General features: G+C 32.5%; 1 protein-coding gene and 1 long non-coding RNA gene across 4 annotated transcripts; one reads left to right on the top strand and one right to left on the bottom strand.

Moving 5' to 3' along the window:
• Positions 1-1,351: 1,351 nt before the first annotated feature.
• LOC115954746 lies at positions 1,352-3,864 on the top strand. Its single transcript, XR_004083950.1, has 3 exons — positions 1,352-1,448; positions 2,838-2,917; positions 3,347-3,864. It is a non-coding gene; the product is annotated as an uncharacterized LOC115954746 (long non-coding RNA).
• A 287-nt stretch (positions 3,865-4,151) lies between these two features.
• Positions 4,152-11,228, bottom strand: LOC115955209 (cucumisin-like). Of its 3 annotated transcripts, XM_031073270.1 has the most exons (11): positions 11,099-11,228; positions 10,802-10,950; positions 8,949-9,034; positions 8,161-8,255; positions 7,792-8,035; positions 7,037-7,547; positions 6,478-6,581; positions 5,730-5,948; positions 5,533-5,644; positions 5,161-5,383; positions 4,152-4,740 (listed from the first exon to the last, which is right to left on the bottom strand). In XM_031073270.1, the coding sequence occupies exons 2-11, from the start codon at positions 10,895-10,897 to the stop codon at positions 4,214-4,216; spliced, it is 2,217 nt and encodes a 738-aa protein (XP_030929130.1). In that variant the 5' UTR covers positions 10,898-10,950; positions 11,099-11,228; the 3' UTR covers positions 4,152-4,213. The 3 variants fall into 3 exon arrangements, with proteins under 3 accessions (XP_030929130.1, XP_030929131.1, XP_030929132.1); XM_031073271.1 differs by lacking the exon at positions 8,949-9,034 and having other exon boundaries at positions 10,802-11,228; XM_031073272.1 differs by lacking the exons at positions 10,802-10,950; positions 11,099-11,228 and having other exon boundaries at positions 8,940-10,166.
• Positions 11,229-16,186: the final 4,958 nt, after the last annotated feature.

The raw sequence follows: 16,186 nt of genomic DNA, 5'->3' as shown, positions 1-16,186 counted from the left end.
AGAAAAAAAGTAACAATTTAATATGAAAGTAACAGATAATCAATCACAGTCTAACATGTAAGATAGTTATATAAAAAATTATAACAATTTATGTGATACTAGAATTACTCCAAACTCCCTTATCCTATTCTTAGTCCTTAGAGCAGTCTAGTCAATGTTGTTCACTCAAAGTGTACATGAGAGAAATGGACATTTTAAAGGAAGGAACTGAACTTGGGCCAAACTAGAGACTCTTCTAGCCTCAAATAGCTTTTGTTAAGCCCGCCAACAAACTAATTAAACTGTCCGAGGCCAACACTATCAATCTTCTGATCTTATCTCAAATAGTTATTTTAAAAATAATTTTTTTGTTTTCCAATTACAGAAAATTGTAGGTCCCAAAAGAAAAGTGTATTTAACGCCTATTTTAAGAAAATTGTTCTCAAAAGTCACTACAGAGAACAGTTTTTTGTTTTCAATTTAATTTAGTCTTCAAAGGCAATGTTTATTTTAATAATAATATATGTTTTTGTCTTTAAACCCATTTCTCTCTCTCTCTCTCTCTCTCTCAAGCTCCCTTCATCGGTGGGCGAATTAGGTTGGGCTTCTTGGGTGTTTTGCGGCAAGGCTGGGTTGTCAGGAATTGCAATGGTGAGTCGCAACATACTCTCTCTCTCTCTCTCTCTCTCAAAACACCATAACGACTTGAGATTTTAATTAGTATTTATAATAGTATCTATCCCAAACATTTTACAAAATAAAAAGGTAAAACTATATATATATATATATATTTGTTGAATTTTATAAATAAATCAAGATATTTGATTCTTTATATAAAATTAATCAAGTTGTATATTGTATTTTACGATTCGCCTTTATTATGAAAATGTTGTGAATGTATGTATCATTTTTTTTTTTGAGAAATAAGATTAATACACCATTATCTTAGGTCTCAAATTGTATTAAGTTGACCCTGATTACATATCAGAAAGACATAATCTTTAATGGGGGTACTACAGTTAAGTACAATCAAGCAACAAAAGTTTACAACCATTTTTTGTGGTGTAGTTTCATCGCCACTATCATCCTTCTTAATATGAGCATAATACTTCAAAGCTTTTGCTTTATTATCTATATATATATATAAAACCGAAGCTTTTGAAGCTCCCACAATTTTCCACGTCAGCACAACATTAAAAAAAAAAAATAATAAAACATAAAACAATAAAACCAAAACCAAAAAAAAAAAAAACCGAAACCTAAGAAAACCATTATAAACCTCTCTTTTCGCAAGCGCCTCTCCTTTTCTCTCTCTCAGTCGCTCGCTCTCTTCATCCATCAGCAAAAGGGCCTGCTTTTCTCTCTCTCAGTCACTCTCTCTCTCCATCCATCAGCAAAAGGGTCTGCCTCCAAACCTCGCTCGGTCTCTTCATCCATCGGCAAAAGGGTCTGCCTCCAAACCAAACAAAGTAAGTTTTTGTTTTTTCCATCAGCAAATTGCTTTTCTTTTTGTGTGTTGTTGATTTTGGTTGGTGGGTATTTATACAATATCAATAATCAATGTTTACGTGTTTTATTGATCTTGCAAACATAATTCAGTATGTAATCGGGCAATTCAGGCTGATGAGGCTGATACAGAATAGATTAACATGTACTGTGGCCAAAATAATTTTTTGGTTTTCACTTGAATCAATAATAGACATGGATAATAAGTATTAAGTAATTTTATATGGTTTTCAGTTTTGTGACAAACCTTATTGTTGTACTTGGATGGTGAATTACATTGGGTTTCTAAAGCTATTTGTTTCGTCTATATATATATATATATAGTGTATTTTGGTAAAGAATTGCACTTTTCACAGCATAAGATTTTAGTCAAGTGCTTGGCATCAGAATTCTTTTATTAACAATCTCAGGATTCTTATGAATTTGATGTAATTATCCAAGTATCATTGGTCTGCAAGGAATGCCAACCGTGACCATTTTTCTGCAATCATATTTGAATACACTATTGAATGTTCGTCAGCTCCCTTATGGAGAACCTATAATAAATTTTCCTTAATGTAGTTTGTGCTTTTATGGTCCTACTTTTTGGCTGGTTGGTTTGCTTGTGGCATTTAGATTGGATGTGCCATGTATGTATGAGAAATAAAATGAAATAGAGATTGCTGCTTCAGATTTTGTTAGCCTTAAATGGCTCACAACTATTGATTTGTATCTTCTTTTTCATTCACTTCATCCTTCTTTTTTACTCATGTTGGTTGGTTCAAGTTACCTGTTGTTGTTAAACTGTTTGAGACTACTTTCTTAGAAGATGCCCCTTACTAGAAACTAGGAACTTGAGAATAACATCAGTTAGAAAAGAACTCTCAACCTATCTATTAAGAACTTACATCCAACTTTGGCACAATAGAAAACATACTTCGGCAAAGATTATTTCTTTCTTTCCCTGTTGGCATTGTTCAGTATGTATGTTCTTTGAATCCTTGCTGTGTCCCTGTGTAATTTGGTTGTCTATGAGAATGGAACCCTTAACCTATATGTTGAAAATTTACATCCACCTTTGGCACAATAGGAAACATACTTTGGCAAAGAGTAGTTTTGTCTTTCCCTGCTGGCATTGTTCAGTATGTATGTTACTTTGAGTCCTTGCTGTGTTAGAAAGTTCCATTTTTTTAATCATATTTTGTTCATATTTTACTTGAAGTTTTGCTTTTATGTTTCATTTCTCACTGATGAACATTATTTTCAATCTTTTATTTGAAAATTATTTGCTTATAATTGCTCCTGTTGCTGTCATATCACAAATTCCTGTAGGCCCACTCTTGTAACAAAATAATAAGAATTGTTGCCTGTAGGTAGGTGATCCTCTAGAGAAGGCTGCACTTAAGGGAATTGATTGGAGTTATAAGTCAGATGAAAAGGTCATGCCAAAAAGGTATGCTGTGACATTTCAATATCATTAGTCTTATTGCTCTTTGGGCTTTATTTCTATATATAGTTTTATTTTCATTCTTTAATCCAAGATTGGAATGTGATTTTATGGACATGTATTCGTTTTCTTTATCTTTTTCCTTGCTTTAGCTGCGCTTTTTGCTTCTGTTATTGGTTCCTTTCTTTACATGTTCTTTTTGTTAAAGAACATGTAGCAAGAGATTCTTAATAAAAGAGCATAAGAGGGTAAAAAAATCACTTAAGAACCAGAGTAAAGACAAATGAAGGTAGCAATCAAAAAGAGTTCAGTTGGTCATTGACTATATCTTTGTCTATTAATTTTGGTGGAAACAGCCACTAAAGTCTTGAAGCCAATTTCTGCATAAATAGATTTTTTTTTTTTCATGATTTTATGACATGCTATAAATTGCAGGGGAAGTGGCAATGCTGTTCAGATTGTTCAGAGACACCACTTTGCATCCCACTTGAAGAGAATGGCAGTTGTTGTTCGCATTCAGGAGGAATTTTTTGCTTTTGTGAAGGTCTATTTTATTCGTGAACCCTGCAATTTGTATGCATGCATATATGGATTAGGAATGCTATTTTACTTGATGCTTGCATAATCAGGTAGCTTATAAGAAAGAAGTTATTGTGTATTTTATGGTAAAATTTTATAGGTAGATACGAAAATGTATTTGGGAATATGCCATGATATATAACATCAAGATTTTTCTTTAGAAAAAGAAGTTCCCAACCTATTTTGTATTCTAGAGTTGATTGAATTGAGTTTTTGTGCACACACTAAGATAATCAAATTGAATATATGTTTTTGTGTGGAAACTGAGCTATTGGTCAATTTGAATTGTTTTTGTGTGGAAACTGAGCTATGGGTTTGAATTTGTTTAGTGGAAACTGATTGAGGTGGAGTTATCAGCTTGCTTCCTTTGTTTTTGTGTGGAAACTGAGTTATGATTTATTTTTTACCCCAGCCTATTTTGTATTCTAGAGTTGATTGAATTGTAGTTTTTTGCAAACACTTAGGTAATCAATTTGAATATATGTTTTTAAATATAATGAATGCATTGAATATTTAGTGGAAGACATGAAATAAATGAAATAGAAAAATAACAACATGCTACTAGAGAATTGATATTGAATTCCAATAGCTAATGTCACATCATTTGGAAAAAATTGGTAGCTTTCCCGTGCATCGCACGGGTTAGCGACTAGTTAATATTATTTTTGAATTCAAAGCTTTTGCTTGCTTAATATTGGTAATACATGTTCCATATATAGAATGTCAAAATGCTTCATACACAACAATAATGGGGCTCCTCACTTGAAATGTGCCATCATCCCAAATTAAAGAAGCAGAGACTATTTGTCTATCTATTGTTCCTTTAATCATAAGGGAAAATGATAGCTTTTGTTTGAGAGATGTAAATGATAGAACACTAGGGTTCACTTTGATACTAAGTCCAGGTGGGGTGCTCACAATAGCTTTGTATGTAGATGTTGATGTTCCAACATTGGTGATTGTCCGATTGAAAACATGACTTATAGAATTTGAGGATGGTGGGGATAGAGCAAAAGAAGGATAGTTTAGATCGAAAACTTTTCTATTAGTACCTTTGGGACAACTACTAGTGTCTCCGGTAATAGCTTGTAATAACTTCGTACTATATCCTTGTCCACACAAAAAAGCTATGTAGTCAAGTGCATCAATATCATATATTAAACCAGGATTTGCACCCCTATGTGGATTAATATTGCCTGCACCATATGCAAATTCAGCTCCAGAGCTCTCTTCAGGATTCATGGGGACAGCTGCAAGTATTACACCAAATTTGGTTGTGGTTATGGTTTATATTAAAATGAGGATAAAATACAATATTAATCCTTAAACTTTAAACTTTAATTTACCAATTATATTAGTTCCTAAAGTTTAAAGTTATATCTTTTAATTCCTAACAAACTTAAGGTAATCTTTATATATATATATATATATATATATATATTCAACAACCGTCAAATCTCTCTAATGAAACAATGACATGACCAAACTAAAAACTAACACATCATCATTATGTTAGACATGTTAGGGACAAAAGACGATCACTTTAAGCTTTAGAGACAAAAGAGACTCCCTTTTGTTAGGGATTTAAAACAATCAATTTAGACTTAAAGAACAAACTAATTAGTTTGGCCTTAAAATGACCAAGATTAGGAACTGAATATAGCTATTACCAGTAGTCATTAGAGCAGATTTGATAGCCGCAGGTGACCATGTGGGGTGGAAAGATTTGATGTATGCAGCCGCCCCTGAACCATGAGGGCAAGACATTGATGTCCCCGAGATTATATTATATGACAATGCTCTCTTATCAAAATTGACATCAGAAATTGGGGAAATTGGAGAAATTGGTGGCCATGCAGCTAGAATGTCCACTCCAAAAGCAGCTAAATCGGGCTAAAACAACATAAAATAGGTTTCAATAAGAATAATAATACCAATAATTCTAGGGGAGTAACATATTTTATAACTTTATTCACCACTATTGACATAGTCGGTTGTGATTGATGTATAATAAAAGCGATTACTGATTACTAGGAAGTTACCTTGAGAATGTTGTGTGCAGCTGGGTTTGGACCTCTAGATGAGAACTCAGCTATGTAAGGCGCAAATGGATCTTTACGGTCATCAGTCTTAAGAATAGTCGCAGTTGGGCTTCTGTAAAATTGTGCATCTTGATTAGGATTAGTGTGTCCTGTGAGTTGTGAAGTCCTTAATTGTCTAGGATATTTTAGATTAATACCTTGTCGAATTTATGTACAAGTAAATATCGCCACCATCCTCCAAGCTAAGGTAAGCTGCAGGCAAGGGAAACGCAAAAGCCCCAGAACTGGGGCGTCGGCCTTGCATCACAGTACCAACTGCACCAGCTAAGAGTTGCCCAACCCCATAATTCTCAACATCACAAAGTACAATTTTACCTTTCACCAAATTTTTGTCCAAGGAATCTTCGTAGCAATACCTGCATTTTTCCAATAAGTTCCATTTTTTTTAACTACCAACTTTTCTTTTATAATACTTCCATGTTAGAATACGCTTTTTTTCAATAATTCGATAGTTAAGTGGATGAATATGAATCTTAAATGTTTCCATTGAAAATACTAAAAAGTTTCAATTAAGTTATAAAGCTCTTGATAATTGGTACCACTCCTTTGAAGCAAAAGGAATTTCTACCTGCTAGTTTAATACAATTTCTACCATTCATCTCCCAAAAAAAAAAAAAAACCATAAAATTGCTCCTTTTGTTTGTGAGTAGTTCTAAGACCACAAACTATTCTACCACTTTTTTGTTACAACTCTGACATGACAAACTATGAATGGTTAATTATCACTTATAAATAGACCCATAATTTTTTCTTCACCAGTCACACTTTGTCACATCACAATTATAGCAAAGAAGTTGTGTAATTTTTTGTGATATTAGAATTTTTCATTTTGTATATGTATATATCAAAAAAAGTTACTTTTTTTTTTTTTTTTTTTTCAATTACCTGGACAGGGATGAATCATACTCTTCTGTCTTGTTTGGTGCATCTCCACCATAAATAATTGGATACGTTTCATTTTTGAGGTCAAATGTATTAATTGAAATACCCTACACACGAAGTAAAGAAATTCTACAAATTAGTTTGCAGTTTTATTTTTATACCATAGGCTTTACACATGCAATTCGACAGTACTATTAAGGAAATGGTTCGCTCAGCAGTTTCAAATAGAATGCAACTCCAATTCTCACATTATGCGACTGAGTGTTTTACTTTATGTTTCTTCAATTACCTTATATTATATGCCTATATTTTTTATATCTCAATTTATTGTTACTTTCTAAGGAAAAATTAGGAATGTGTTGTAGACTACAATTAGTGAAGTATAAAATATAACACCAAGATTAGGATATAGGAATTTTTCCTTATGTATTTGCATTTTATTAATGTTATTATTTTTCAGAAAAACAAATTACATAGAATCTTTTCTTATAGGTCAAAAATAATTATTATTATTATTATCAAAAAAATCCCTAATTAAATTCCACAAGGGCATATTAATTACCTCAAAGATCTTGTTGTTACCTAATCGGACCTTGGTGTAGAACTTTCGGTCCATGGTGCTTGCAGCCACAGAAAGAGACCATGGGGCGAAGCTTGAGAGTGTTGCTAGATATGGACCTCGGTTACCAGCAGAACTTGATGTCAATATTCCATTTCTCATACCATGAAAGGCACCAATGGCAATTGTATCCATAAAATAGTTGTCAGAAGATCCACCAATTGAAATAGATATTATGTCAACTCCATCAGCAATGGCATCATCGAATGCTGCAAGAATATCAACATCATCACAGCCAAGATACCAACATACTTTGTACACAGCAATACGTGCTGATGGAAGCCCTCCTCGTGCTGTTCCCAAACCAATGCCTTTTACGCTGGCCTTGCTCACTAAGTTCCCAGCTGCTATTGATGCAACATGTGTTCCATGGCCTTCTGAATCTCTTGGAGATCGAAAATCTTCTTTTTGAAAATCTCGATCGCTACGGTAATATTTTGCTCCAATGATTTTACTGCGTTAATTTTAACCACATTTGTTAGTTGTACTTTTGATTAATTCTAAATTTACATGCTTGGCACAACATTTTTCACAAATTTTTTCCTTAATTGCTAACATGGCCTTTTGTGATTGGAACAATATTACTTTTACTTGCTTTACAATTGACATCAATTTTATTGTTCACTAATTACAATTAGTCATGTTAGTAATTTATAAAATAGAATACAAAACGCAATAGATGGATGTTAAAGATATACTTGTTGCAAGTGAAATTGGTTGGGGCTTGACATTTGCCCTTCCATTTGCTAGGTGGTGGACCAAATCCTTTGTCATTAAAGCTATCAGACTCCGGCCAAATTCCAGTGTCGAATACTCCTATAATGACGTCGCTCTTAGTTGTTGGTCTATTGACTTGCTTAGGAAGGCCAAGGAAGTCCCATGACCTTGTTGTATGGAGCTCTTTTTTTTGGTTAGGGAACACCGACACTACCCCATCCATTCCTACATATTCATTGTTACATCATTTTGTTATGAATTCAAGATTTTTTTTTTTTTTTTGGGGGGGGGGGGGGGGGGGGAGGTGGGGGGGTTAGAGAGGGGGAAGAATTGTGATTAGGTTCACCCACCAGCCATTTTTTGAGCTTCTTGCTCAGTTAGCTCCACTGCAAATCCATGGAAACTCCTTTTGTAGCTATAAAGTAAAGATTCTGGACCAATATGGCTGAAAGTAGGCATATGCATTATGACAGGTTAGGACCTAGAAGCATTTCAATGCTTGATAACTATAACCATATATATATTTTTTTTATGTAATTGAGATCTTGTTAACTTTTTTGAATCTAATGGATAAATTAAAAAAAAAAAATCATATTTATATAAATTACAAAATTGCTAAAATAATTGAAATTGATAATAAAATAATAGCTAATAAAAATACAAAATGGAAAAATTAACTCATATTACATAAAGTACATTGCTTAAGTTTAATATTTTATCAAAACATAAAATGAAAATGTAAAATGGAATTTTAACCAGGGTAGTGTTTCTAACTTTTTGGGAATAAAATTTTATATATAATGTATTATATTAATAATTTTAAGGTAAAACCACAAATATATATTGAATGTATAACATTTATATTGAATCACATAATCTTAATATTATAATAATATGTAAAAACCAATGTTTATTATATTACATGTAATAATGATATAAGATTCTAAAAAAACCAAGTGACATAGATATAAAATACAACATGTGAGACTCCACTTTTTATTTTCCCGCTAAATATAACATGACAAAAACTTTTCGTGAAAAATGTCAAAAACTTGTTATAACCAAAAAAAAAAAATAATAATAAAAATAACATTCATATAGCGAGTTTATGGTGGTGCCATTATACTACTTTTATAACCTGCCGATGACATCTTGTAGCATGCTTGTGTAAAGGGATGATGTGGAAACCTCATCCCTCTTGTTGCCCATATACACAATATAAGCCTGCGTGCATAATATCATATCATATCATATCAAGAAAATAAAGTCAGATTAAGTCATGCCTAAAAGTCTTCCTCTATGAGTATTTTGCATTATTCTCTACTAATCAATCATAGTTTGTCACATAATTTTTTTCCCTTTTAAGAAGTATCCAAAGTTTAAAATTAAAGGGAGAAGAAAAAATCAAGTACTACATACCATACTTCAATTGCTGGCAGGGATAGAGGTAGGGGATTTGGGTCGGGAGACCAAAGGGGCCATGGCCCCCATATATAGCATTTCAAAAATCTCCTTATCACAATACTTATTTTAGAATTTAGCCCAATAAACTTGGCCCCCCCTAACAACCTAACAACATCATCCGCCTCCTTAAAAAAAAAAAGCCCAAATAACAATCCAACTACAAAAATTAAACGATTGGCATATGAAAGCCCAAACATTTACCAAAAATTTACTAAAACCATCATATTCATATAGTCAAAATCTCATTCCCCAATTTTTTTTTTTTTTTTTTTAAGAAGAAAAAAAATGCCCAAAATTAAAGCTGGTCCAATCACTTTAGAAAGTTAGTAGAGGCTAAAATATTATAATAAATTTATCTAAAAAGCAAATATTTGATTAAAGTTGGTTGAGCATTCAGATTTGATTTCCTTTATTTAATAGCAATGTGACATACATAAAAAATTTAACAACTTTTTTTCACAAAAGTTGAGTTGGTAAACTTTTTGTAGTTCTCATATTGGTTTATCACTAACATCATTTTTTTAACTACTATTAACAATTAGTCTCATCAACAATTGTACAATTTTTTGTGTTTATAGATATTTTCCCTTTTTGTCAATAAGTTTATCTAAAAAGCAAATATTTGATTAAAGTTGGTTGAGCATTCAGATTTGATTTCCTTTATTTAATAGCAATGCAACATGTATAAAAAATTTAACAATATTTTTTCACAAAAGTTGAGTTGACAAACTTTTCGTAGTTCTCATATAGATTTATCAGTAACATCATTTTTTTAACTACTAGTAACAATTAGTCTCATCAACAATTGTGCAAATTTTTGTCTTTTTTGTGTGTGTGTGTGTGTGTTTATAGATTTTTTGCTTTTCTAAAGGTTGCTGACTAAGTAAAGTATTTAATAAAGATAGTTTTTTTTTTTTTTTTTTTGAGAAACTTTAATAAAGATAGTTGAGCACTTGTTTTTAGTTTGACATCTTTATATTAAAGAGACAGAACATTTCTAGACATAAATAATTAAATTAGCAATAATAACTAATGTTAACAACAATCTTAATTATAGTAACATTTGACTTTGGATTTTTTGTTTTCTTGTATTTTTTTTTTTTTTACCTCGCAAGTAGCAACCATAATTAATCTGAATAACAATACATGTATTGCAGTGCGTGTATGGCATGATGAAATTTGTCAACTTATTTTACTATTTAGTTTATTTTTACTACTATTCATGGCTTCACTGTACTTTTTTTTACTATTTATGGGTTTCACTGTACTATTTTAACTAATTTTTACTTTTATCTACCTTACTTTCAGAAAAAAGTTTTCAATTTCAGCAAAATAAACGGATCCCGAACAGAACCCTAAAAAAAAATCATTTTGTGTTTTTCAGTTTGTTTATAAATTGCTAATATTGAATGAGTGTTATTTTGAACTTTTATGAATTTTTTTATATTCATATTCTCCCCTCAATCGAAATTTTGGCTTCGTCCCTAATTAATGCAACTGTAAATTAAGCGGAAAAGCATAATTTACCTTTCGATCACTCTGAGAAGTTGAGTGACCAATAAGCAGAGTGGAGGCGAAGCTGAGAAGGAGAAGCATCAAAAGACTGGTGGTTTTGCCTGCCATTGGAGGGTCAGGTCAGGTAGCTATAAATCTGGCTAGCCTGTTATAAATATTACCTGCACAAAAGGTTTCGGCTCAACTGAAACTCCAGCCCTTTCAAAACACCATTGATGCTCATGTATTATGATTCATAGAGGTCAAGTATAGTCATAGCTCCTCCAAGTATTTAAAAGTCAAGAATTTAAGGAAAACTAAAAGTTTTACCTTGATTTATAGTGGCTGCCAATGGTGGGACAATGTAGTGGCATAGCCGGCCAAGTGAGAAGAAGATGAGTCTGGGATAGGGGAAGGAGGTAGATATAGAGCCGTAGAGGACTGGGTACGTATAGTTTCTTGTTGGAGAGCTTGGGCTTCAAATTGGCAAAATATCTTGTGTGCATGTATTTGTACTAGGTTGCCCCTTCAAAGCAATAATTCTCTATAGAACTAAAAATAAAGTGTGAATTTATTTATTTTTTTTTTTTTGGTTGAAATTTTTAGTTTATTTGTTTATGTATCAGTAATTTTTTTAAACCTCGTTTTCATTGATAACTTTCAACAAAAAATTAATCCAATTGTATTCCAAGATTTTTTTTTTTTTTTTTTGAGAAACAAACACACACACACAAAAGAGGGGGAAATGGGTTCTAATACAAAGGCACATCACAACTCCACTCAAAAGCCATTGTCATGTAACAATAACAAATGAAATTGGATCCACAACTCCACTCAAAGATTAGATATGGATCCCCAATAAAAATGAGATTGTGAAAGACAAATAAACAACATTAACTATAATTATAAAATAACAACTAGCTTGTAACCATATGCATACACACTTACACATTTAAGAATAAATACAACTAAATACATATTAAAATTTCATAATTAAGTTGAGTTATACTGATATTTGTTTTGAATTTTTGTTAACTCCAAAATTTATGTAAAGATATTATTTGGAAACTTACACAAAATGTTTATTCTTGATTACTTCATTTTAGGGGGGAAAGAAAAATTAATTTGTTTACCAATATACATACTTTTTTTTTCTTTCTTATGAAGAAATATTGTAGGGGTGACTTGTTCAAGGAAGACCTTGCCTAGGTTTGGCCTCTATTCATTGAGGAGTCAATGTCTACGAAACTTAAATAAGTGATGGGAGAAAATGGAGGATTACATAACCTACTACTAGGGTCTATTTGGTTTGGAGGATGGAAAAGTATGAGAAAAGAAAATGGGGAGGGGTGGTATAGGTAGATAGAAAATATTTAGTTTTCCCTCCATATGTTTGATCGAAGGAGTGAAAAAGTTGAGAGATGAAAAACTATTTTGTTTGGTTGAGTAAAAAAGTGAGAGGATTGAAAATGTAGATAGTATAAATTTACCCTCATACTCCTAGTACATAAAAAATAAAAAATTCTAATAATTTATAAAATAAAATTTTTAATTACTACAAACTAATACAACTAATAAAGCATCTAGCAAAATAAAAACTAATAATAATTAAAAAAAAATTGTCATTGATAGGAAAAAAAGAAAAAAGAAAAGAAAAGGAAGCAAAACAAGGCAACCAACGTGGCACAATAACATACCACGGAAAAACAAAAAGAAGAAGAAAGAGGAAGTCAAAAATAGAAAAAGAACACCAACGTTAAATAAGGGGAAGGGCAAATAGGTAATTTTTCATCAAACCTACTCCCTCCCCACTTTTCTGTTTAGTTCTCTCCCCAACTTTAGGGAGAAAACTAGTACTATTTTCTCCTAAATGGTGGGCTCGGGGTGAAAACTCCCCCACCCCCATTCTCTCTCCAATTTTTTCTCCTCTTGTATTTTGTCTGCTCATTTCACTCCAACTAAAAAGACCATTAGAGTCGCAGTATTGTCTGTGGGTACTTGAAAACTAAATTTATGTTTAAGGATTGTGATATCCCAATTCCTAATGGTAATAATTTTTGTAGTGTCTTATGTCTATAATTTGAACCTCACCTCTCTCTCCCTCCTTCCCTCCTCCTAATTTACTCCCCCACTATGTACCTTAAACAAAATTAAATTTTATATTACAACACGTAACATGAACCTACGTCCTCTTAATTTACCACTATACATAAGTAGATAAGAACTAAAAATTTCTCATAAGAAATTATCAATATATCAAAAAGAAACAGTTTACAGAGTTGCTTTTTCTAGTTTTGTAAAAATTTGTGTATTAAGGGTGTATGTCACACTACTAAAAAAAAATATCTACAATTATATCCTCCAAAAAGCGACATCACCGCCAGCTAACCAAAAATGAGATAAGTATTTTAAGGCCATAGATATTAGATAGTGGAAGACTTGGAAGTTGGAAGCAGAAAAGTCTAGGCGAAGACCGAGTAAACGTACCATACATAACAAATTTCCATAGTTGAATTGATAAGACTCGCAAATGAGAATTCATCGCATATCCGTGTTTACCTGTCAATTATTTTTTTAACTTTTTTTTTTTAATCACAATACTGGCCCATGAGCTATCAGTTTCTTTTTTGCTGAATGAGCTATCAGTTTCGGTAAGGCTAATCAAGATAAAGCCATGCAAGGGAAGATGTTTGGCTTTCCATTAGAGAACTCTCCCATCCTATTCTTAGGGTCCGTTTGGATACAGCTGAAAATTGAAAATTGAAACTGAAAACTGAAAAACACTGTAGCGAAATAATTTTTAAATATGTGAATAGTATCGTGGGACCCATTTTTAATGAAAAAGTTGCTGAAAAGTGAAATTTGTGGGTCCGTAAACAGTACACGATGTGCTGTGATTGGTCCAAAAAAATTTGAAAAGTCAAAGTTTGCGGCTACTGTTCATTGAACAGTGCATGAACAGTCGCCGCAACACCCAAAACGCTCCAAAACGCGTGAAAAAAAAAAAAAAAAAAAAAAACGTTTTGGAAAAACGCAAACGCAGGATTGGGTAGAAAACGCCCAATCCAAACGCAACCTTAGTCTTAAGTCCTAAGTCCTAAGTCCTAAGTCCTAGGAGCAGTCTAATCAATGTTGTTCGCTCAAAGTGTGCGTAAGAGAAAAAAGGACTTTTAAAGGAAGGAATTGAACTTTTTATTTTTTCTATTTTTATATAAAATAGAAATTCTATTTTAATCTAATCTAAGTATATATGTGTGTGAAACTCACTCGTAGAGACTTGAATTTTGACCCTTATCCTTCCATGCCACAAGAACTTTGTATTTCTGAAGTGAAGCGTGGTGGGGTGGAATTGAACTTGAGCCAAACTCTTTAAGTTCAATATTCTTCTTGTAGATTTTTGCGGTAAAACCTTGGTGAAAATAGTCAAATACCATGTTTTGGCAAAATTTGTGGCAAACTAGTACTGTTTCGGAAATATTTAACAATCTACCACTTTTTTAATACTTGAGTTTCACAAAATCGAGTTCTAAATAGTACTCAAGTTCAGTAAACTCGAATTCCTAAGTGAGCCACCAGCGTGACATTGCTGACCTAGAACGCGGTACTCGATTTTATAGAAATCGATTACTTCTTTATAGTACTCAATCTTAAGGAAGTCAAGTACTTTTTTTTTTTTCTACTTTTTGTTTTATAGTAGAAGACTAGTTCCCACCAACTCTGCTAAAACTTCCAAGCAAGTGATGAAATGTAAATGTAAATGAAAAAGAAGATTTTTCAGGAAAAAAAAGAAAAAATAAATGAAAGTTGGAATAAGTGGGTTTTGAAATACCTGTTTGAAGGGAAGAGCTTAATAGTAGTAGTGGGTAGCAAGAAGCTTCAAACAAACAAACAAAAAGACAGCAAGTACTCTAACTCTCTCGTAGACAGAGTAAAATTGGATTTTGGTCGAAAATGGAGACGCTAAGACAAAAAATTATATATTAAAAAAAAATGGAGCAACGACCATTTTTAAGCTCAAGATGACTTAAAAACGAAGCCGTTGACTACAATGTAAAGAAAGAGAAAAGAGAAAAGAGTTTTTAATAATTCTAATAATGACTTTGAAAAGTTAGTTGTCGTGTGGGTGTGGGAGTGGGAGTGGGAGTGGGAATGGCATTGGGATGGATGGACAAAAAGGCAAAAAGAAAGGGTTTGTTGTTTGTTTACATTTACATTTACATTTCATCACTTGCTTGGAAGTTTCAACAGAGTTGGTGGGAACTAGTCTTCTACTACGAAACAAAAAGTAGAAAAAAGAAAAAAGAAAAAGAAAAAGAAAAAAAAAGAATCGAAAAACAAGGTACTCGACTTTAGTAAAATCGAGTACTGTAAAGAAGTACTCAATTTCCGTATTATCAAGTACCACATTACTTTTTAGTTACACAAATTCCAGATCAGCAGTGCCACGTTGGTGACTTACCTAGAAACTCGAGTTCACTGAACTCGAGTACTAAAAAAGTGGTAGATTGCTAAATATTTCCGAAACAATGCTAGTTTGCCATAAATTTTGCCAAAACGTGGTGTTTGGCTATTTTCATTGTAAAACCTTCTTGTTGTAACTACAAATAAGAGCAATGTACAATATTAATGAAGGAATTGAACTTGGGCCAAACTAAAAAGTCTTCTGATCTCAAATAGCTTTTGTCAAGCCCGCCAACAAACTAAACTGTCCGAAGCCAACACTAACAATCTTCTGATCTTATCTCAAATAGTTATTTTAAAAATATTTTTCTATTTTCCAATTACAAAAAATTGTAGGACCCAAAAGAAAAGAATGTTTGACACATGTTTTAAGAAAATTGTTCTCCAAAAGTCACTACAGAGTACAGAGAACAATTTTTTTGTTTTCAATTTTAGTCTTCAAAGGTAATGTTTATTTAAATAATAAAATATGTTTTTGTCTTTAAACCCATTCGTCTCTCTCTCTCCCTCTCTCAAGCTCCCTTCATTGGTGGGTGGATTAGGTTGGGCTTCTTGGGTGTTTTGCGACTGGGTTGGGTTGTCGGGAGTTGCAATGGTGAGATGTGATTCTCTCTCTTTCTCAACACCATAACGTCTTGAGATTTTAATTAGTCTACTAACTATATAAAAAGAGGCAATGCCTCTAGAGTGCCACTTTTGGTTTCGTGAGTCCTTTATTGTCTGTTTGTGGAGGGCTAAACGATGTGTTTGGCTGAATAAAACAATAAAAGGGAGAGAGACAATAACAATGAAAGGGAGAGAGGCCAAAGGGTCTGGAACTCTCTTTTCTCTCTGGAACTCTCCGTATATCTTCTTTCTCTTTTTTCTCTCTGGAACTCTTTGTATCTCTTCTCTCTCTCTTTTCTCTCTATCATTTTAGGATGACAAGACCAGATCAGCTTAGGAAAAAAAAAAAAA

This window comes from Quercus lobata, chromosome 8 (genome assembly GCF_001633185.2).
Source record: "Quercus lobata isolate SW786 chromosome 8, ValleyOak3.0 Primary Assembly, whole genome shotgun sequence".
Classification (NCBI taxonomy): domain Eukaryota; kingdom Viridiplantae; phylum Streptophyta; class Magnoliopsida; order Fagales; family Fagaceae; genus Quercus; species Quercus lobata.
Note: the sequence above shows the minus strand (reverse complement) of the source record. Positions and strands in the feature narration are given on the sequence as shown.